Genomic DNA, 24695 nt, shown 5'->3' with positions numbered 1-24695 from the left:
TGGTATAAGTATCCCAAAGAGGAATTTTCTTCGGTTTTTTACCTCCCCACATAATTTTTCAATTGCATTGTTTTCATGGCAAATAAAATGAAATTTATGGCATAACAGAGACAATTGAAGTTTTCTGGAAAAACAAGCAAAATGCTGTAGCTCTTTTAAAGCCTAAATACTTGAATATTTTAAAAGTCAATGAGGTAAAAATACTCCGGGAAGAATGCAAAAAAAATGTAAAAGGGATCTTGGTGATTAAAATTCTCTGCACACAAACATTTTTGCATGGATGCTTTCAAAATACTTTCAATACCGCAGACAAGAGGTATATAAAAGGAGGATTTATGGAGGAAATGAGAGATTTATTACTTTCCCATTGAAATGTCAGAATGATCAGCCTCCATGTGGGTGGGCAGAAATTTTCATCGATGATCACTCAAGCTTATTTGCTGTGGCTCTTTTTTTGGAAATTATATGCGCGATATCTGATACGATCGCGCAATTGAATCCCTTTTTATCGCGTCTCCTCTTCGACAACAATGTCTCACAAAGACATTGCATTTTGCAAGAAATTTAAAATGCTAAATTGTATATTTATCAATAAAATGTCGCTGAACGAGTTGGGTACGAAAAGAATGGAGAGAATGCATTGGGGAGACAACATAATCAGATTGCAATGAGGAAAAGTCATGAGGTAGGGGAAAAAAGGGCATGAAAGAGCGTCTGTGAGAACACAATGCGTGGATAAATACTGGCGAAGAAAGTTTTTTGATCGAACAGGTATTGTTGTATCAACATTTTGAAAAAAAAATATCCAGCATCTTTTATTCATTTTCAGCATAGCTCAAGTGCACTGAAGACATCTGATATTCTCGTGGGAAAAAAAATTCTACCAATTTTATTGACTAATACACCACTTAAATGTCTTCTCAAATATAAAACATTCTAAATAGCTCTGGGTGGAAAAGTTATTTCTAGCCATAATTCATTCGTGAGAGGATTTCATGGCGCACAGTTTTTATTAAAAAAAAAATGTCGAGGACTTTGGAGATGTTTGGGTCACAAGAGGATTACTTCACAATCTCTCTTGCATGCTGTGGCTGCTAAAAGAATTTCCTCAAGGGATTTGCGGGCGATGGAAAAAAGAATAAAATATAATAAAGCAAAATGCATTAAGTAAATTCTGGCACCTCATGCGCGGGATATTTATTGGGATTGAAAATGAAGGCAGCACACCACACTGAAGTCATTTGCACCCAGAGGCAGAAAAGCCCACAATTAATGGGAAAATACACTTTTATTATTTAATTCTGGTTATTTTGAAATAAGCCTGACAAAATGTGAGCATTTTATTACGCGATTTCTACACCATTCAACCATTTCCATACATTACAAATCACTCACATTTGCCATAATTCACTTGCACTCATTGGGGGCTACATGGCTATTTCAAAAGAACCCAACCATCCACCAAAATGAACATCGATGTGAACGAAGAACGCCAACCGTGGAGGAGAATGTTTCTGGTGAGGAGTTAAAATAGCGCAAATGAAAATCCCGCGATAGTGATCCCACGTTTGCGAGGCTTTAATAGATGCACGAGAGTATTTTAAAATAAATTTTATGGAAAATCAATAAAAGTCCTGGGTAATTTGCCATTAAACGCTTCATGCATTAATGAGATTTAGTAGCATATATACCATCTGCTGACAGACACCATCAATCGGCGCATATTAATGCCATTTCTTTGCATAAAACCCACAATCCGCACCACAAGTGGCTGCCCAACTGTCTGTCTGGCCTCGTCTGGTCGGCTGAAATGCTCGCATGGCATGATTGCGGGGAAACATAGAAAAAAGCAAGAGATACTCACTCGAGATATTCCGTGATAAAGTGCCGTGAGCAGTCAGACCAGGCCCACGGGTGAGTATTGTGATCCAACATACGTGACATAATGAAATCCTTATGCTTCTTTGGTCCATGGAATTTGCCACACTTGGGATCATCGTCGTGTGGCATACTTAATCTGTAAAGAAAATTAAGAAAAAGAATTTTAACAAAAGGAAAATCCATTCCAACATTTAAATGAATTTCCGTTAATTTTATAAAATTAATTTGAACAACCTTTAAGCGTTTGAAAAAAAAAATGAAAGAGCTTTTTTTCGTGCTCCAAAAAGACACCAAATAATCCCCTTCAGCGTAATGCCAGAAATGAAAGAAGACATTAAAGAGTAGGGAATTAATTTGAATGTTCATCTTAATCTCAAAACAAGACACTTTTGATCCACTTAACAACATTTGCCATTGCTTCCAGTCTCCAAAATCCTTCTCTCACATTGGGTTAAACATATGTATGAGAGACAACCACCATAAGAGTAATTTGCGTTATGGTCTTCATGTCTCGTATGCGGAATCGCAGAAGTGAAATACATACAAGAGGATTTAAGTATCATGCTCCCATGATAAACGACAAGAAACAACACATTTCGGTTGGTCATTTGCATATGAAAGCTATGCGAAGATGTTTTATTGGTCACAAATTGTGTGTGGACAAAGAAAGGCGAAACATGGGTTGGAGGAAGAATAAAAAAAAACGAGATTTTTGCAAATTAAATACTCCACGATGAGTGAGGAAACTTTAATTCAATCATTGTTGACGCGCCACTCCACACTGTGTGGAGTTTTCAGGTGGGCGGAAAAGTGGTCCAAGATTGCTTCTTTGGCGGCTTCTGCTTTACTTTAATCTCTCGCAACATCGCGCTCTATACCCTTTTCATTTTCGGAGGCGCGATAATGTAAATTGGTATAGTGTGGTGAGGAGGATAAAGCGACAGTTTTGTATGAATTATTCCCCCAATTTATGGTCAAAATTGATCATAAATTTTATATATTTCACACCCATAAAGCAATAAATAGAAAATTATCGAGTGTTGAAATTCTAGCGTGTTCCTTCTCTCCTTCGGATACCCAATGCCCCACAAAGACTCGCGACAAAGACTTTTAAGCATCGACAAAAGACGATTAAGTTTTTCTTTATGTGCGCTTTTTAAGTTTAACGGCATAGAATGAGCTCTAATTTGTGCGCAAAATACAAATTGATGTGTCACCCCCTTAGCTAGAAAAGCATTTACAATAATATTTTATTGTAGAAAATACTATCCATATACCAAAATTGAAGCATTTAGGCTTCCATCATCGAGACACCAAAAATGGTATGGATGGATGGATTATTCTGCGAAATGCCTTCTATTACAATAAATCAAAGAAAAAAAATATTCATCATCAATGAATGGAATTAAGTCAGAACACCAAATAGAGTCAATCTTCATGTCCAAATGCCTTGTCTATAGTGCTACAAAATATCAGTAGCACAACTGAATCTCATATAAAGACCTACATAGATTAATGATTTACTAACGAGAGCTTTTTCCGGGATTGACTACGCTTTTCCTTTCTTAACTTTTATACATTTTATTAATCACGATGGAGACGCCTGGTACCACCAGGCGTAAATTCTATAAAATATTGATTTACGTTTGAAAATGATTTTCACTTTCACACATCAATGTATTGGGGGTTGAATGAATTGAACCACAAGAAGAGACATCATCAAGGTCTCTTGCGAATGACATCACGCGTTCATTGGGCACATAAAAGTGTCTTGTCTTGTGGTGGAATAGATAGAAGGAAGCGTGAAAGAGAGTGTGATTTATGTGCTACAGAACGTGACTGTGTGTGGCATTACAAAGGCCAGGAAATAAATTCCACCCAATGGTGAAGATTCACCCTGTCGCCTTTATTTTAGCATAGCTCCCACAATCTCAATGTCCATCTGAGTGAGAGATTGACGCCAGAGATACGGTGAGTCATAATAGAATCAATTTCTTGCATGGGACGTTTATTTGCGAAATCCAAACACGTTCAAATAAAAAGGGGAGCAGCGAATGCTCGCGAGAAAATTCAATAGGCCATCAATATCTATGTATGAGCAATCACAGAAATTCATATGACAAATTTGGAGGCGTTAATGCTTGCACTAATTATCGTCAATTTCCTCTGGATATATGTGGGGGTCTCCCCAATATGTTGAACAAATCATGGAATGAGATGACGTGTCGATTGAACGCGAACAAATTGTTGTTCGATAACAAAGAAGTTTGCTATATATGTATGTATGTAATCTATAAATGCAATGAAAATGCAAGTTAATTTCACTTACACATGACCCAATTCATGGGCTATTGTGAATGCCGCTGACAATCCATTGTCCTGCACCAGAGAGCAAGATGTCGTTCGGCACATGGTCCCAAGTTCCGCCAAGCCGAGAGTGTCGCATTTGGTCTCATTGGCGTTCCGGCAAATCTGTTCGCGAGTCAAGAGGAGGGCGGTATCGTGCTGAAAGTTGTGATAGCGCTGTTTCAATTTGCAAAATTCCGCCAACATGCTGGACGCCGAGACACCTGGGGAGTCACACACAAGAAATGCAACACGTTTAGTAGATTGATTCCCCAAATCAACGTACAACACGAACTTGTTGCTCGTAATTAATTGTAACCCCCTTTAATTTATTTATTGGTGCATGTTTGCTCTCTAAACACACACCAATAAAATCACTTCTTTTGACACGATACGGAAAAGAGAGCGAGGGGCAAAAGGAAAATTAAAAGAACTAACATAAAAGGTAAGAACTTGGAGTGATTATTATAAATTACACGAAACTTACTATAAATACGTGGTTTGTTTAAAATAATTTGTTTTGTAGTATATTTCATTCTAAATATTATTTTCAAGAAATATTTTATTTGTCAACAAAGTAACAAAGATAAATTCCACAAAGAAATCCAATTTAATTAAAAGGAATGTATTGTAAGAAAAACAGGAATTGAGACAATGTTTCCAGCGCAATAATCATGGATTGTCTTTTAATTAATAAACAGAAATATTATCTCAATTTAATTAATCAGCAGTTATCGGGATAATGTGCCAAGTTGAAGTACACTCACTGTAGGTATTTACACCAACCAGGCGCCCCCATTGAGAGGTTCTTAACAATTAACCTTTCCTTTTACCTCGACAGACACCTAATATTTATTTTCCATCGTATTATTAACCGTGATTGGGTGAATTCTTCAGTAATTCGAATATTATACAGTAAGAATAAATGAGTAATTTCGACACGTATAATAAAAGTAGCCAAGAGTGCTTATTACATTGGAACACACCGTTCTCCCTCTGCGCACCTCAATACCCCAGGAGAGTCCATCAGTTTAATACGGATAAAATGCAATATTTGCACACAAAGTGAATAATTGCTGCAACACCCTGGCTCTGATTAATAAATCCACTTCTACACGCCATCAAACAAATCACTTTAGATCTGAAAATTGACCGTCCTGTGGTGCGGGATAATATAAAAAAGTACGCCACACGCATCCACAATGAATGATCTTGTGTACATTTAAAAACATAAGGAATGTGGTTGTGATTATCCACTTGGTTTGCTGATCACACCGATTAGATTATTAGATTTTTCCTTTCTGTGCAAACCATTTAACTTCAATTGGAGATGCGTAGTAATGTTTGCTAATTTTAGGGCAAAAACATATTAAACTTTTTTTGCATGACCCACATTTACTTTCAATTGAATTTTGTGTCCCTGAAATCTCTATTTACGTATCTAATTGCTCAATTAAAAAATGTATATAGTACCGCGGGAGATTATATCAAAAAGATCAACATCATACAGTAAATAACATACCTATGTGATTGGAGTTCAATACGAGATCATGCTTTAGCAGGAGAATGTGTACCACGGCGACATTCAGGGAATTTCCAATGCTGGCATCCGAGAAGATGCTCGACACCTTTTCTTGCAGAAAAAGAGGAAAGTCATTAAGAAAATCAATTAAGATTTCTCACAGTGATCACACCATTGGCGGCGAATCAATCAACTCACAATGGACATGAGTGTCAGAACGTATTCCTGAATTGCATCCCCATGGTATTCCTGCATCTTCTTGTCCACCGCCACAAGAACCTCCATCGTGTACTCATTGTGGGGCATTACGCTTTGATGACTTCGCTTCCTTCTTACGTGCGCCCCCGATTCTCTCGAAGATACTAAATCCTCATCGCCGCTGGGTGTGTCTGAAATATCACACGAAAGAGAAAAATATATATACTTTTATTATCAATTATCCCAGTTGATGAGAAAAAAATGACATGAGAATTGAAACACGAACAGCAATTATCTCCCAAGAGCATCACTTTATCGATTAATGTCCACTGCTCTTTTGATGATGCATTTCAAGCGGAGAATTTATAAAAATTAAATTCCTTTTTTTTACAAGAGCCATAGGTAATGCTTTTTTGCTGTTTTTTTTTTTAAATTCAATTGGGGGTTGGATTTATATTTAATTCGACGTCTTTTCTATAAATTTTTTTTATGCATGATCAATGAACAAATATAGCATAGACTATTACGCTGAATATTTTTTTTTTTAGTTTTAATTATTAACTTTTCGGAGATTAGTATATCCTTCCTCAGGTATGAATTATTGGGAAAAATCTAATTTATTGTTCTACGTCATCTACGTTTCTAAATACATTTTCTTATTTTTTCAACACATAACATAATAAGAAATTTAATTTAAATAAATAAGGAAGTTGCATGTGATGAAAGAAGTTTCCACAGAAAATGAAATATAATTGAAAAATAATGAAAATTATGCAAAAATTCCGAGAAACCTTAATTTAGCGTAATGGCAAAAGCGCCGTCTTGTTAATGTCGAAAAACTGACAATTTCGTGATGCACTAAATTGAAGGCTTTAATGTCGTACTACTGCTGGTGAGACATCCACCTTCCCCGAAACCGCGATGTCAATCACCGCCATGAGATGGAATTTCGACAAGGAGAGAGGGGCCCCCGAATGCATGATGGAGTGCTGGGGCAATGGTAAAAAAAAGAAGAAAAAAATGCGTGGAGCATATCTTTGTAAATTTCTCACAGAGAGGTTGAACCATCTGAAAAGTTTAAGATCCAAAAGACCATCTCGAGAGGAAATCATTATCGATTTAGTACGCTGGTATGGCATTGGAGTGGTATTTACTAATGGGTGAGGCCCATCGATTAGTACAGCCACAGAGCAGATGAGCATTTCAAGCGGGTCAATGTGATTAATTGCATTATGTTTAATCACCTCTCTCACCTCACCCATTGATTTCTCATTAGTCCGCCCCAATGGGAATCATTTTGCTAAAACATTTAGAAATCTATGCCAATTAATGTCACACGAAGGAGAGTCAGTCTGGTGGATTTGTCGGTGAGATTATTTAATCAAATAGAAACACAATTTCCATCGAGAAGACTAAATGAATTTGAAACTCTTTCGCTTTGTAGGAATGGAAATTTTTGCCATCTGGAGCACGCAACTTAGCACAATATGTATATAATACACATTGAGGTAGGTCCTTCCACAAGCAATATGTAGTCGCACACCCTAAAACTTTTGCCCTGTGTGTACATTAAAGATTTCATTTTCTCATCAATTCTATGCACGAAAAAGTCAGACACCGTGTGATAGAGTGGTCAAATATGTTGGATTTCACTCTAATGGAACTCAAGAGTCATTTGTAATTCTCACTTTCAATGCCGACAGACATGAATCTTATTAAGTTTTCTGACCAACCGAGTCACACTCCTCGAAAAACTGCTAATTGATTCATTCACCCAAAAATTCGTTGAATTATGTAACGTGAATACTCAAATAAATTCCATTTTGGTAGAATAATGTGTGCGTTCATCTCTATACCAACATACACAGGTAATTTATCCACAATGTCTTTGACCATATTCCAAAATTTTCAAAATAAAAAAAAAAGCTTTAGCATATTATTTAAAATACCCTCGCTGTGAGAAGCGGAAAACCAACACATTTTCTTATTTTTATTAATAGTTAATTTTAATGCAAATTGTATTCGCACGCACTGGAAAGGCAACATTTTTTGGCAAATGAGCCAATTTGCATGGAATCACCACAACATTGTTGCTAAATATAATTTTTTAAGGCTCTTTTCTCACTAGGTGTCTATTTTATTCCTATAACGATCGAATTTCAAAACTTAAAAGGGGTTTATGGAAAGGCTTATGTATACATAAACTATTTTTTAACTCATTTAATTTAAATGAAAATGTAGCAAAAAATATTTTTTTAAAAATTTTGTGTAAAAGTTAAAAATTGAAAGCTTTAGAAAATGCTCAATGAACTATATTTTATCGATGACATAGGATTATTTGAAATTTTCACAAAATCTAGAAAATTCAACTCTCAAACAAAATTCTTTAAATTTCACCTAAGTAGTTCTGAAACTCCTCCATATAACCGAGCCTATTCAGCTTTAGTAAAAAAAAAATAAAATACTTTTAAAAGCTATTTGTTTGCTCGTAAAGTCAACAATGTGAAATTGCTGAGCATACCAACTTGGGAAACGTATCAACTTTGGAAATAAAACAACATTAACAACTAACCCCAGATTCCTCTATCAATAGGTAATTTTCAATTTAAAATTCTGATAAACCCCTCGCTTTTCTAATGGTGAATTTTAAATAATAGTTATGGTGCTTCAATAAAACGTGTGAATGTCCGCACTGTTTTTGTGTATTGGATTTCACGGTGATTTCCACCTTAAAAGCCCCACTGAGTAGTGTGCAAAAATCTTCCTTTCTTCATTCAACTGTATTTGGTCTTATTACGTAAGTTTCTTAGTCAATGTCAATGGCATAAACGTCCGATTATATTCCACCGAATGCCTCGTAAAAAAATTCGCAACCGTCCATCAGATTAGACTTTTGAATTATGGTGATCCTTCCAATAAATTAACGTCTAATGCTTTAAGCAATTCAGAGATCGGGTTTTTTTTGGCGGGATACCGCACAAAATTAAATATCGAACGCGCAACTTGAGAAATCTTAAAACCCTCGAGAGCACTGAAGAAGAGATTCAGATGCAGAGACACTCAAGATCTCTCGATATGTGAGGGACAGACAAAAAGCGCGCGTTCCACGGAGTCTCGCAATGCTCGGATCGAGTGGTCGATCATTGGGAGGGAAAGCAGAGATTGCAAAAAAAACTGTGCCTATATAAGATTCTTTAATGGAATCAAAGCTTCTTAAATGCTCGCAACTCCTAGACATTGTGGCGCAGTGCCGCCACTCTGTTCGTATAGCCCACAATTGCCAACACGAGACACACCACTCATGTGCTTCCGATCGAGAAAAACTCGTTATAAATACATATTTGTTAAAAATCACTTTGCTATATTTACATACGCGGATGACCTTTTTCCCCATACTCTTCGCGGGCCTCCGTGCGATGGTGAGTTTGGAACCGAGCCGCCAGGAATGTTTACACGCGCGGTATTTGATGCGTATGTACATAAACCATTATTGCCTATAAATTCTGTGGTTTCTGCCTCTTTCCTGAGCACCTTGCACAAAATATTTTTTTCTTTCCTCCACTTCACTCGCTCGATCGATGCCTCGGTGTCTACGCGGGGCGCGCTCGAGGAGCCCACCATCTGCCACGAAATTCGTGCTCTCGAATATCGCCTGATCTACTGCCTTTTGGATGAGATCACAGCATCCGCGAGATTTTGTCAATGATGTCGCGCGCGCAAAATGAAGAAATATCGAGAGTCTCTTTTTTCCACCCATAAATACCTCCTGAATGTCAATCAATAATCTCAAGATAGTTTTAACTTCAATATTTCTTTCACAGCCAAAGAGTCAAATTATTGAGACATCGCACACTATACCTCAAGAGATTTCAACTCTCGCACCTGATCATATCTCGCAGAAAACGTGATTACCTTGTTCATGTGTCGTTCACACAGTTTGCAGTGTGTGGCGAAAAAAATCACATTTATAAATCTCTATAGTCCCACAAATCAATTTGCCAGAGCTTTGCTCCATCCACTGTTTATTTTTTCAACGAAAATGCACGTTATTTATACTTTCCAACGACGTCTCGCTTTTTTTTCATCATCATTTTAGGTAAAAGCTTTTTAATTTAAAAGAAGACCCACTCCTAAATTCCATTTATTTTTTCAATTCATTTCCCCGTTTTGTATGCCCCCAACTTTGTCATCACGTGAAATAAGAAGCACTGTAATGTTCTTGGTCAATATTTGGACATTATTTCCCCTGTGCGAAAATTTGTGTGTGGCTCAAGTGAGTGCGATGATTAAATTCCGCGAGATGACAGAGTTTTTGTGTGAAAGATGACGCAAGGCGCAAGGACGTTCGCTGAAGATCAAAAGTCAACATTACATGAGAACCGGAAATTCTATATTAACTTCTTCACAATGGAAAAACGATTGCAAAAACCAGTAGAAATATAATTTAAACTCTCCATGTTTATACCTTCTTTTTTTCCCCCGTATAACCCATCAAGATTGAACACATGTATTTTGGGCACAAAAATTCTCAAGAACTCGACAGAGATTTATGAGTGCACCGCGCAATTACGGTACAAGTTCACCGTGGGAGCCCCCTGGATGACAAATGAATTTTTGTTAACACCTGAAGAAAATCCTCCGCGTACCGGACTCTCCATTCAAGTCTCTCTATCGTAAAAGAATAATTTAATTGCAAGTCAAGGCTTGGCTTCTTTTGTCACCCAAGATGACTTGCATGGCCTTTCTTGAGGCGCAAATTGTGTGACATTTGCACTTGAATTGCCCCACACTGTGCCACAAAAGTAACTCACAATGGGTGGATTAATTGAGCATAAAGGTGATATGAGGAGAATGCGCTATAAGAGATCAATGAGCTCTAATGGATTGCAATAATGCATTTTAAATTAAGAATTGAAAATACCTGGAAAACTCATAAGAGTCTTGTTTGAATAAATTTCGAAATAGCCAATCATTTTGACCCCTATTGAAGTTTAAATTTTATTTTATATCATATTTAGGTTAAGATTGAATGTTTAATTTAAAGGAAACCCCCTTCTAAATTAATTTAACAGCAACAAAAATAAGAAAAATCCTTTTAATGAAAAAGATCGTTATTTTAATGATTTTTTCGAAAGCTTGGACTGAAAGCTTTTGTGATTAAAAAATATTTGAAAAAAAACTTACCAGCAATATTTTCAAATGCAGAATTGCTTGAATTTTCCTCAATTGATTCCAGTTCATCATGTGGTCGCATGTTAATGGGCAATCTGTAGACAACATGAAGAATATTTTCATTTTCGCTGGTATACTTTTCCACGGGTTGTATGAAGAATGAGCCGGATGATGTTCGGATGTGTCCTCTCTGTAACAGAGCATCAGAAAAAAAGATTTAGATGCGATTTCTTAGTGAATAAGAGGCTTATAGAAAATATACATATACAAAAGTAAACTAAAATATAAATAAATGCATAAATATATACATTATATATACATATAAAAATGCAAAGATAAATATATATAAACTGCAAAGATAAAAATTAAATATAGCATGGATGGAACAGTATAAAGCGAAAGAACGGTAAGTAAAACTTACGGGCTGTGATTCTTTCTTTGTCAGTGAAATGTGAAGATGGCTGAAAATTGAGGATGGGCAAATTTTGAGTAGGGCTTTCTCGCGCACCGAATCACAGCCAACGCGAAGAAATTATATGAAAAGCCTTAATCGTGGGCGTTGGCTGTGATTCGGTACGCGAGAAAGCCCTACTCAAAATTTGCCCATCCTCAATTTTCAGCCATCTTCACATTTCACTGACAAAGAAAGAATCACAGCCCGTAAGTTTTACTTACCGTTCTTTCGCTTTATACTGTTCCATCCATGCTATATTTAATTTTTATCTTTGCAGTTTATATATATTTATCTTTGCATTTTTATATGTATATATAATGTATATATTTATGCATTTATTTATATTTTAGTTTACTTTTGTATATGTATATATAAAACGCCCCGCTTCGCGGGGCGCTAGACTTAAATAACTTAAGACATGACACCTAAACTTTAAAAAGCGATATCTCCGGAACGGCTACATAGATTTTCTTCATTTTTGGCATGGTGTTAGGTATTATAGTCAGCTATAACATATCAAAATATGAACCAATTCTATAAAGCCATGCTCGAGATATTCATTGAAAACTAATCGAAAATTTTGTTTTTAATTTTTAGCCCCCTAGCGGTCATTTCTAAAACTTCCAATGTTCTACAAAGTTGTAGGGCTTGTTGAGATCTTTAATTTGAGCCCGAGTTGATCAAAATCGGTCGAGCCGTTCTCGAGTTATGATGGATTTTCGATGAAAATTTGCGACGGCCATATTGACTAAACGGCTTGGCCGATTTTTGAAAATGAGGTATCGTTGGAAAGGTCTTGATGAGCCCTACAACATACCAAAATTTCAGACCTCTAGCTATAATAGGGCCTGAGATATAGCGAAAACAAAATTTAGAGGTTATTCAAAATGGCGGACGCAGGGGTGGGGGGTTGGATTTGACGTCATAATCGGATGTCTTTCACCCGATATATGAACTTTGCCGTTGACCGCAAGTCTCTATCTATTACCGTTCTCTTGCAATATAGCGTTATATTCCGGCCGGACGGACGGACGGCCGGACGGCCGGACAGATTTTTGGCGCCACCGTTTTTTGGAATGTGGGGACCCTAATTCGTGCTCATCCCAAGTTTGAGCCCGATCTGACGACTTTGCATTTTAGAGTGTACACAGAAGCTGTGCTTCTTTGAAGAAAGAATCACAGCTAAAAAGGGAAAAATAGTAGATAAACATCCCGTAAATCTTATGAGGAAAGATTTGATGAAATTGAAATAAAAAGCAACGTTTTCGCAAAGAGCGGAAAATCAATTTTGGGATATCCGCTTGAATGCTGTCTCGTTAGCTTGTATGTTTTTCCCCCAAAACCAAATTAACATTAGTGTTCGACTTTTGAATATTTTTGCACGTGGTGGACATAAATTTTGAACTTTTCTTGCGAATTTCGCATGAAAATTCTCCATGTCTAATTATAAATTATATCTCGCGGTGTGAAATGTATTTTGTAGCAAATTTGAAAAACGAATCATTAGCATAAATTATTTTTATATACCAAATTGATTGACGATGGCATATTAATTAATTGCAAATGTGCGGACTTGCATCTTCTCACTCCAACCTCATTCACATATTTTTCCACAACATGCTGTACATACTTTATTAAAATACATTGTTAACCCACGCTTGGGTAGAAGCATGAAAATAAAAAAAATGCTCTGCTAAATTCCTCTCTACATACTTTTAGTGCATAAAACTGTTTACACTTCATTACAGTTTCACATAAAATAATCGAAAGATTCTAAAGTTAGTTCATGAGTTATCTCGTTAGAATTTCCACAAGAGAATTTTTCCCTCCTATTTATGCCAAAAAGCTCATAAACATTAGCATAAGTACTTTCAACCATTTCAACTTTAATTGCAAAAATACATTTTTTTTTCACTCCTGAGCAAGCAATTGAGGGACAAGGCCATGCGAGGAGATGAGTGTGCGGCTGTAAGAAAAAATGCATTATGCGAATTAAATTGAAATCTTGTCTCATTCATTGCATTAAAGTTCAACAAATTGTGGGCCTCCAGAATGACTGAGAGACTCCTCGCACGCCCATTTTCCTACCCACTCGGTGTCTGTCACAGAGAAATTTTCATTGCAATTCCCAACATATTGAAACTGTTGCACAGCATAATTTAAATTAATATAATCTGTCTCAGCGGAGCGACTAAAAGGCTGACAAAATCGTTTAACGATATTAAATTTTAAATTTATTCATTACTATAAAGTTATATTCTGCCGCAAGATCATTGCCATTCAATGGAAGAGCTTTGGAGATTATTTTAAGAGAAATACATAGGTCCTTGCAAAAAGTTCTATTAACTCTCTAATCCCATATATTCTAGGAATCCGAGATATATAGCTACGGTATGTACGTACGTGCTATCCGATGACTAAAAATCCCTACGGTGGCACTTTTCAGAAATTTCATGACCAAAGGAAGAAAAAAAGAGCCACAATGTGCAATTGTTTGCCACGCAAATGCACCGAAAAACACATGCAAACATACCCAATGTTTATTTTAAAATATGTAGATTTTCACGAGGTGATTAAGTAATTTTCATGAAGAATGTTTAACAATTGTTCTGTTAATGTGCGTCGTACGCAGGGAGTCAATGGTGCGATGTTTTTTTTGCCTTTGCCTTCCGTTCTGCCTTGTTATCGCTGATGTTGCACAATTTCTCTTTGGCCATCGTGCAGAATTATGGGTTTTGGGTTGTAAATTGAGACTCCGCAGAGGTTTCCGTATATAAACTTTTACGAGTGGCTAACGCACAGAGGCATCGTAAATTGACGCTAAACGGAGCCTCCGGTGTAAATGTAGAAAATGACCTTTTATTGCTTCTATACGTGATTTGTTGCACCTCTTTTCCCGTGAAAGAGGTGATGAACTTTGCCGGCCAGAAGGCAATCAATTCAGTAACTCAATTGTAGGGATAGGTCGCATGGGAAACAATTTGCATTGAGATCTTACTATTATATCTATACCACATAAATCATTCATTCATCCTTCTTATTTTTATTTTTCGCATAGGGCACTGATAATAGCCCTACTCGCCATCGACACGCTTCATCGGATAAATTTATGTTTCGCAGCTTAATTTCATAATTTGTCTGAACGTTAAATAAAAAAACAATGTATATAGCATGGAGGAAGTCGAGTGTTCACTTCGAGGCGGCAAATCCACTTTGCACTGCCCGGTTGTCTTGCATGGAGAACACACAGTGGTTAGGAAATTCATTAATAGATATCTTTACGATGTCTATAAATAATAATCGCAGACATTTATTGCCCTCTACTCTCGCGATCTCTCATCCCATTCTCGCATATCTTCTCTGCTCTGCATAGTATTGCACATTACATATAGTACAATGCCTGAGGATGTCCTTCGCGAAACAATAGTTCAATGAAATTCACCATTCGATAGGCAGATGCAATTAAATGCTTTATTCAAACAACGCGTACAGTGGCAAATTGCACCAAAGTGTTTAGAAAATGCCACTCTCAATATCTCCATACGGCATGAAGTGGCATCCATCTTTTGCAATTTCTTTTGGGTATTAATCTTTCTGTTGCAATGAGATTCGCAAAGACGGCAGAGACGACAAGTAGTGGGATTAATTAGCATTATGTTTTAAAATGAAACTGATAAACTTTATCTTTTAATATATAAATTCTTCACTTTCGCGTTGTGCTAAAGTGGTTGTTGTCATTAAATTGAATGGAGTGAACCTTGAAATTAATACGCACTTGTCTACATTTTAAACATAACACATTGAGAACCTCTACACCACGTTGCCAAAGATTAAATTTATTTTTCATTTAGTCAGAAAATCTTCTTAATTCTTTTCTTCCGCATTTTTTTTTCTATTAGCTATTCCTTGTATACGTATATTTCAGCAATTAAACTTTATTAATTGGAATCATTTTGTGTGCGTCAAAATAAGAGGAAACGAGGGAAAACATGGAAATGCTTGTTAATATTCAAGCGAATAAAATAATTTCTATGGCCTCTCTTGCAGGATTAGTTGAAGTTTTTAATAGAAGGAGTTGTTAAGGATATTTTCTTGGATAAAATGCGATTTTTCAGAGCTTTTCCGAAGCCCTTATGTAACTAATTCGATTCCTTTTTTAAAGATTTTATTTATGTAATATTAAAGATTAATTTTAAAAATTTAACTGTTTGCCTTTGCAGGACATTTGCAATACTTTATGAAAATCGAAAAATATCGTATGAAAAGAGACTCAAAAGAAGAAGATTCAAACAAATTCATAGCTTCAAATGGAACAAACAGCAAAAGCTATTATGTTAAGGAAAAAACAAAAGGATTAATTTAGAAGTTTTCTTTTTATTCTAACAGTCCCGACTGGCCTATTCTCTATCAAATAGTCAAGACTAAAAGCAATAACAAAAGACCCATTCATTTTTATTATCTTGAAATGATGCGGAGACGTCGTGGCAGCTCAAAAATTGAGTTGTCTCCAAAGATTGATTGCCCTTATGATTATCCTTTTCTTCGGAATATTGCTGATGCGCGAGAATCGCTCTTTCAAACATATTGTCTGTGAGTGAAAAACAGGAAAAAGAAGAAACTTTTGCAAATAACTTTAGCTAATTTGGGGGAGGAGTGTGTTTCAACTCTCAGGAGGAATTATCTTAGCGTCTGGTTTTTTAAAGGAATCTTCAATATAACTTATTGTGTGGAGAATGCGCGGAATTCCCATTATATTTGACGTCAAAGTGGACAATTCACGAAAACACACACCCATGGGAAAATTAATTGCTCAACAACCATGAAAAGAATTCACACGGTGGAAATTCCTGAGAGTGAGGAAAACACTTACATATTGAGATTTCGGGGGATCCAAATGTAAATCTATGGACCCCGAGCAAAATCTTTACCTCCAGACACTCACAACATAGCGTGGTAGAAAAATAAGCACATTGAGCTAAATTAAAATACGGAAAAGAAATCTTTTGATTTTTTTTTCTTCGCTCAAAGCTCTCCCTCACGTGTGGATGTAATATCATTTGCGGCGAGATATTCAGGTGAGGATCAAAGAGAATGTCTAGCATTTATTTATGTAAATATCACCACGATCCCAACACTTCTCATGCCCTCTTAATTTCTCTCATACTATATATTTTTTCACATCAGGAAATTTTGGGGTTTCTCTCTCTCTCTCGCTCTTGCCCCATAAACTCCATCTATTTTCACGCAACTTTCCTTCTGGCTATCTTCTATTTTCATCCTCAATTTGCCGGCTACAATAAATCTACTTTGTATTAGGCGCGATCACATTCGATGTTGCTAAGCTGTTAACGCTCAGTTGTGCAAAAGACTTCCAAAATTTTGCAATACGATTATATTTTTGGACCAGATAAATTTATATTTATTTTTTTTATCATTTCTTTTTCTTATTTCCTCCGGAAATGCATTATTTATATTCAATGCGTGAAAAAATTTTAAAAAAAAATTTTCTGATTGAAAGGAAGAGCTTTCGCACCAGGTGCAAAAGGAAATAAATCCTCTTTATTCTCCTTAATTAATCCAAAATACTGATTCTACAATTTTCTAACGATAAAATAAAATGAATTAATAAAGAAAGTTTGATCTACGAAACGAAGCAAAGGCTTGTTCCTTCTAAAGCTCCTTTGAAACTCAAAAGAAAACGTAATTCCAAAAGAACAAAATGAATATTCCTAATACATTTTACGAAGAATGAGAAACAATTAAGATTTTTTTTTCTTTTCCCGAATATCTTCACGCCAAAATAGCCGTGGTAGCGAAACAGGGGGCAATAAAACATTGAATTTAATTCTCTAAATTTTGCGGCCACATGGAATGCGGAGGCGTTTTGCACACTTTCGGTGAGAAATCAATGTACGATGGATGTAGAAATTGGGTCAAGGATATGGAAAAATGTGCAAAAAGCAGATGTTGAGCCCCCAATAGAATAAGGATGAAAAAAAGTAAATTTTCAATCGAAAAGTCTAACATGCAATCCTTAATCGAACGAGACGTCGCTCCAAAATGGTTTTATCTAACAGACATTGTAGCACATTTTGCGATTAAACCAATAGCATTAATTTTGTGCAATGTGTAGCAATAAAAAGTGCAAAATATGGGGATTATACGTCAGCTATCTATGGGCAATTTGTACAATTCCGCACGTTATGTAAATTTAAATATTGTTGAACCAGTCCCGCAGGAGTTTACAAATTGTCTGTGTCAATTCGGCATGTATTTATCTCGAAAATAATTGTGAATGCAAGGTATGTGCCAACACATTTTCATACAAAAACAAACATTTTAAACCGAGAGGAATTCAAATAATTTCTCAAAATGTTATTCACTCCGCTGGGGCAATGTGTGCAATGGGGCAAAAGCAAGATAAAATGAAAAAAATGCTTACCATTCCGTCGCAGAGGTTCACCGACACAAAGGACTTCTCATCACCACGGATGTGCCCCCGGTAGAAGCATCCCTGTATCCTCTCGTAATCCTTGTGATCCACCTTCCGCCGTAATGTCTCATTGGGCCAGATGTGCGTCACCTGTTGCGCAAGAAACAAACATAAATTTTATTTTTGAATAATTTTGATGCTTTTGCAGCATTTGCCAACCAATCCAGCATAACTGGTATGATGGTACGAATGTTAAAACATTGTTCGACACTATGCACCAATGAATGGGAAGCCAGACACTTCATTCATCAATGTTTGCGCATTCATTGAGTAGCTGAATGCCTCACAGTAGAATAAATCACTGAGTCACATACACTATCAGATTGTGCCAGAGAATTCTCTCATATACTCGAGAGTCAATTATATTGGCAAGTGAATGGCTATATCGATTAGGTGATGATAACGTGCCACTGAATTGAAAACTAATGAATTGGCCTCCAAAGAAGCCAATCACTTTTGCTTTTCCTCACCTTTAGGTCATTGTGAATGAAGTTGGCAGCCTGGTACAGGATTAAATGCATATGAAGACCAAAGGCATCAATCTCATATTGTGGATGTGGGTCCCATATTCGACTCGATTTATTACGAAAGTGTCCGGTTATTCGATGATTTTCTGCAAGAAAAATCAGAAACATTGTTGCATGGAATTTATCATGAGATTTTACAATTTTAAAATTAATATATGAAGGTTTAAAATTATTTTAAAAAAATTGAGAAAAAAATCTCACAAAAGCTTCAGGAAAGCTTCGTGGAAAATAAATTAATTACATGGTAATAGAGAAAAGGAGTATGAGGGAATAAAGGAAACAAAAGAAATTATTTTATCAAAATCAATAAACTCCCCGCCAGCCCACCCCTATGTAAATAAACAATTCCACATTGTAAATAAGTTGGTGAATTTATTGACCCTTTACCAAAGCAACTTTTCTGATTTAATTAAGTCATGCAATTGCTCTCTGACTCCTATCACTTTTAACTTAACCCAAGAATGCTGATGCAGTCTAAATGACTCTATCTCTGCCCCATATCAGACATTTTACGAGATGTGCCAATAAAGTAAAATATTAAATGAATTGAGAGAGAAATATCAGTATAGTTGCTCCCTTTTGCAATCCCATGCAAATGTCTCCGGGTACTCACCTATGTTACTCGTTGCAGTCTCTTGATTCTTGGACTCGTACAGCAGATCATCTGCATGGAGGGGTTGAGTGTGAATTTTCGACGGTTTCACATACTCCAAATTGCTCATTGGAATATTTTCGTAGTCAAAGTGCGATTGGTCGATGTCAGGTGGCTTCTCCGTGGAATCCAATTCTTTTAATGGCGATGCCGTGGATGATGATGATGATGATTGTAAATGGTGGTGATTAGAGGAATCTGTAGGAGAGAAAATATAAAAATAAATTATAGAATAATGTATAACAAGTTTGTACTTAAAATGCAAAAATTAATTGAATTATGCACCTCTGCAGAACTTGCATGGCAGCAATAAATTTTGTTGTGTATTCATGAGATCAGTGGTACGTGCAAAAGAGAACCTCCTTTCCCTCACAAACTACGCACACCACGAAAGATATTTATGATAATGTTTGATTGACATAATTACTAGTTTCGTAGTTGGTACTAAACGTTCAATTATCGCTATCGTCATGTCCATCTGTCTTGTATTACAATGCTCCGTGGAGCGAGTCTTCGCGCGTGAAGGGAATCATAAAACTCGAATTATTATGTACATTTTCAGTAATTACCCACTTTTTTATTACTATTTGCCATTAATTGTTGATTGTGGCCAATTTGGAGACCCTTTGATGGGTGGCTGCGGAAGGGGCACTGTGAATGGTCATTGATGTGCAAAAGGGAATGTTGAAATACACCCATAAAATTCACTTCATCAATTGCCTCCAGAATCTTGTGTGTTGTATGTGGGAAAATTCATTCGTACATTATGAATGAATGACCACATCAGCACAATTGAGGACATGAATTGCTCAAGATTAATTAGCTTAAAATGTCAAGATTCGATTCTCATACAGCTAATGATTGCCAAACAGTCGTTGCACCTTCCCCCATTCAAATGAATATGAGCAACCGTTTGATCACGAATGCGTATAGATGATTGCAAGAATTCCAAATGAAAACCTTTTAGATTTTCCATATCAAAAATGTATTTATCATATTTTTGAATAATAATCTTTCACCATTTTTACACACCCATTAGCATAAATACGTTAAAAGGTGCAAGTTCGACGGCCAAGGAAAATTCGCTGGATGATGTTTTCCTTTCAGAATTTATGCTTCTTATGTTCTTAGCCCGAAATACTCTCAGAACTTTTTTTGAATCTTTCGCAAAGTCTTAAAAGATGTCTAGAAAAGCCAATACTCCACAAAACTTCTTTAAATTTTGTTTATACAAAATCAATAAAATATAATTTCAATAAAATACAATATCTGTGATTATCACGCAACAACTTCTCTTTGAGACTTCATAATAAATGGAGAGGTAGTCCCAAAAGCAATTAAAATTCATTTGCAAGATCGGGCTTAGTAGTTATTAGATATTTTTTGCATTTGAAAAATTCATTTAATGCATTTTAATTGTTCCTTAAGTTGATTGCAATAAATGATTAGAAGAGGCTTATAATCAGATTTTCCGACCACAGCTCACGATTTACAAATTCCTCTACATTCCACACTAAAATGCAAAGCAATTACCTTTTTGGTGTGTCAAGAACCAATGTGTTCTTGGAAATTTATTGAAATTATATGCATGTCGCAGACGAAGAGAACACCTTTTGCGATACAATGTTTCATTGCAAAGTATAGGTAGGTAGGTATGTACAACAGGAAGCACATCACGGCTGGTAGCGTGGACTACCCAATTCGTAAATGTGTAAATTGATTTTCTTTCACATCATTGCTCCGTGGTTTGTAATTTATTTCACAAAAACGTGCACAAATGAGGCCTCATCGTTTCCTGACTTGCCCGATAAATCATACAAAGTGCGATATTTTATCTCTTTAAAATGCACAATGTTTAGTTAAATTTCTCAATGTATCAAACTGAACAAATAATTTTCACATCGTTACACGGCGTTGCAATTTAATTTACGCAATGCAACAAATGAGGCACAGATGGTGAAGTCTCTGGGAAATTATCATAACTGATCCGCAACAAATCATCCTACCAAACATGTAGGAAGCGAGTCTCCTCGATTGTGCCGAAGAATCTCTCAAAATTCTTCTCATAAACTTTGGTGAGTCGCTTTTTCTTTCGCCACCATTAATCATTAAGAAGTGTGAAGAAAATTTTTACTCTCTTGCACCACACCACAGGCTATTCATCATCTTTTTGGGAGGTTAAAAATTGCACAGAGATTTTTTTGGAAAAGGTTCCGCACCATTGTGCGCTGCGCACTATAATGGTACTTATTGATACAAGAACCTCAGTTCAAGTGCAGCACCAACTAATATTTATATTACTTCTTGCAACATCCCAAACCCAAGGTAGCTGCTGAAGCTACACACTAATTATAAATGTAAACACAACACTCTTGCATCTCTTATTGAGCTCTTTTTTTATATGAATCTCGCTTTTGAATCTTTACTATGTTGCTGCTTTTTATGGCTTTTATTTTTAATGCTTGATTGCTTTAAGAGTATGATTTTAACGATTAACCACCCAGCAGCATCGATGATTACTATTTTCTTAACTTTAAATTCTTTTATTTTTCCAATAAATATATAACGGAAAATATCGGTACGTTTTATTGAGAAAAGACTTGAAAGGCTTAAAAGGTAAGCCCACAAAGTTCTTTCTATATTCTTATGCACATCACTACCCAAACAATTCAGAGGGAGGTGTGATGGAGACTCAAGGTTGGTGCAAAAAGAAAAACTTTATGCAGCGAAGCAGGCAAAATTGAATGTACATATTTAGATGGTGCAGTGATAATTGAAAAATCCTTCTTGAGATCGTCTCGACAGAATCGAAAGTTTCCGCAAAATTGAACAAAGAACCCGCGAATGTTTGTCTTGTGGTCAAAGAAATGCACACACATGCGAGGAAGGTCAGGCCGTATACCTTCTGGGAATTTCCTCGTCCATGCAGAATGGGTGTGAGAGTACCTCTCTAATTTTCACACGTGAATTGCCATGCGAGGATATACGAAACCGCGCACACAACTATTGAGACGCCATGCTTCATTGAGGATTTGCTCAGTCAGCGCAGACAGTGTTCTCTGACCCAAGTTCAGTGGCCAAACTCATCTGACCTTCCTTGACTTCATCTTGTGGTGCTTTTCTGCACCCGCACATTAACCAGACACGATTCTGCGTTAGATGAAACGCTTACTTCCTCTCTTTAGCAGAAATCTCAGAGTCAGACACTCATCTCGACCATTAAGCCAGCAATTCAATTTATCAATTGCCAATCAAGATTGCACCATGTGCCTCGTCGCGAGAGATCTTTTGATTGATGACGAGCATTTTGCAGTGTGTGTGAAATGATCTTGAACTTGATCTTGAGGAAGGCAAGACAAAAGCAAACAATGATCACCGCCTCCATGGGAGCTGATTTTCGAGCGAAATGCGAATGTGCACACACAACAATTATTATTAACTCCGCGCCGTACTTTCTCAGCACAATTTTAAAAGCGGACAATTCCTCGTATTTCACATGAAAATGCTCTCCTCCTCATATTTTCATTTCCCGATAAACTTGGGATTTGTCTGTTCCGACATATAGCTAATGCTGACACATTTTATTCCATTTCCTATCCACCCGTCATTTCCATTTATATTTCCATATGCCCCTTCTACGAATTCTCACATCAAAAAACATTCCACAGCACTCCTCATGTGTCTCCCAAAGTCTTCCCCCCGGAGAATGATGAATGAATTTAACAGTCATTGAATAAAATAGCACACCAAATACTTTAATAATATTTAAATATTGTTCAACATACATCATAAATGATCTTTGTTCACCGCATTAAGTATGTTTTTTCCTATAACATACATGGATACCCATCAGGAAATGCAGTCAGGAGTGACAAAGACAACAGCATTTAACAAAGAAAATTCATTTTGAGTTGAAAAACAAACTTGCGCATGTGTTATAAATTCCGTATCACGTTTCGTAAAAAGTTCTCACGTGTTTCCCATAAAGAGAGCCAAATAAAAAGCCCCGCAAGTAAAAGTATAACTTTAAAACAAACTTAGAAGATAATTTTATCTGTTGCCTCCAAGAATTTCAAATGTGCGCTTTGCATTCTTAGAATTTATGCAAACACCGAGCTATACACAAAAGGCGCGAAACAAAGACTCCTTAAAAACAGATAGTGATGACTCTGCAATGTTAATTTCGAGAGAAATGTTGTCATAAAACTTCATTGACAAAAAATCCACGACAAATCTAGTTTATTCATAAAAGTTAAACGACACCCCAGTATGTACTGTAAAAGGTACATAAACTCTTTGAACGTACCGTGAGAAATTAATTTCGGTCAATGCCACAACGATAAGCTATCAAGATAGAAAGACAATAAGCATTCTTAGGAAATGCACCTGGTGTTTTATATATATAACATACATAGCGATATATGTATTTGTTTGATTTATAAGAGCTTTTCCTTTTTTTTAGATCTTTGTTTTTAGTTCAGATCAGAGCTTTAGAAATAAATTGGACAATTCATATCTCGGATTATTTTAAAAATGATGTTACGTATCTAATTTTAAGTAGTTCAGCAGCTCATTAATTTTAATACTAATGCACCTAAATGATTCAACTTACCCCGCATAGTACGGCCTACGAGAAATATCAATAGTTTAATTTAAAACATTATGATCTGTTATGTATTAGGTGCATTAAAATGTAAAATGAGCAAAAGCATAAATAAAACTTTAAAGCTTGTTATATATAATAAGTTTATCTTTATATATATGAAAGATATCAAATTTTTAACATACAAAGAAATCATAAAACACAAACTAAATTACTTTTCATGTAAGTCGCAAATTTAATGCATGATTTCTTCAGCAATGAAAGCTCCTTACACCCATATCTTATGTACTTAAAACTTGAATATAGAAATTATAAAGTTTTGCGATATTTTCCAGTGGGTGTCTCTTCTGCAATTAAAGATCTTTCATGTTTCATGTTTGTGATGCATAAATTGCATTTTGCTCCAATATTTTCCTCTTCCCCAACACTTTTATGATCCCTCTCGCGCTTTTAATGTCTCACATGGTCTGTGTATGAGTTTGTCACTGATTTAACAAGCTAAGTGGCCGTAAAATTAGTGCATGGAGAACGTCTCTTATGGGAAACAAGGCGTGTACATGATTATTAGACAAAAAAATACTTCCGAGAAGTTGTTGGAAGAGAAAACTCGCGGTTTGTGTGATTTTCAAGAACGCAAATGAAATTAGTTGGACGAATTTACGGTGTTTGCTGGATATTTCTGACATTTATGTATTATTTGAAAATTGCACATAGTCCTTGCAATTGGCATAGAAAGGGGTGGAAGGTTACATGGAGTTATATATTAGAAATCAGTGCACGGTGCGGTGATTCTCCTTTTAGCTTTTACTCTTCCGTACCGGTGAATTCTTGCGAGCAATTAATTTAG

The 24695-nt window shown here is 36.1% G+C and overlaps 1 protein-coding gene across 10 annotated transcripts in view; it reads right to left on the bottom strand.

Moving 5' to 3' along the window:
* LOC129790859 (A disintegrin and metalloproteinase with thrombospondin motifs 20) overlaps positions 1-24695 on the bottom strand; it is a 64530-nt gene that overhangs the window by 11484 nt on the left and 28351 nt on the right. For all 10 annotated transcript variants that reach the window (XM_055828704.1, XM_055828696.1, XM_055828713.1 and 7 more), the window contains exons 4-11: positions 19207-19443; positions 18537-18679; positions 18016-18156; positions 11132-11309; positions 5948-6138; positions 5750-5855; positions 4211-4451; positions 1865-2017 (exon numbers count right to left, since the gene is read on the bottom strand). In XM_055828704.1, the coding sequence (XP_055684679.1) occupies positions 1865-2017; positions 4211-4451; positions 5750-5855; positions 5948-6138; positions 11132-11309; positions 18016-18156; positions 18537-18679; positions 19207-19443 (1390 nt within the window). The remainder of the gene's footprint in view (positions 1-1864; positions 2018-4210; positions 4452-5749; positions 5856-5947; positions 6139-11131; positions 11310-18015; positions 18157-18536; positions 18680-19206; positions 19444-24695) is intronic.

Source organism: Lutzomyia longipalpis, chromosome 1, assembly GCF_024334085.1.
Source record: "Lutzomyia longipalpis isolate SR_M1_2022 chromosome 1, ASM2433408v1".
NCBI lineage: Eukaryota > Metazoa > Arthropoda > Insecta > Diptera > Psychodidae > Lutzomyia > Lutzomyia longipalpis.
Note: the sequence above shows the minus strand (reverse complement) of the source record. Positions and strands in the feature narration are given on the sequence as shown.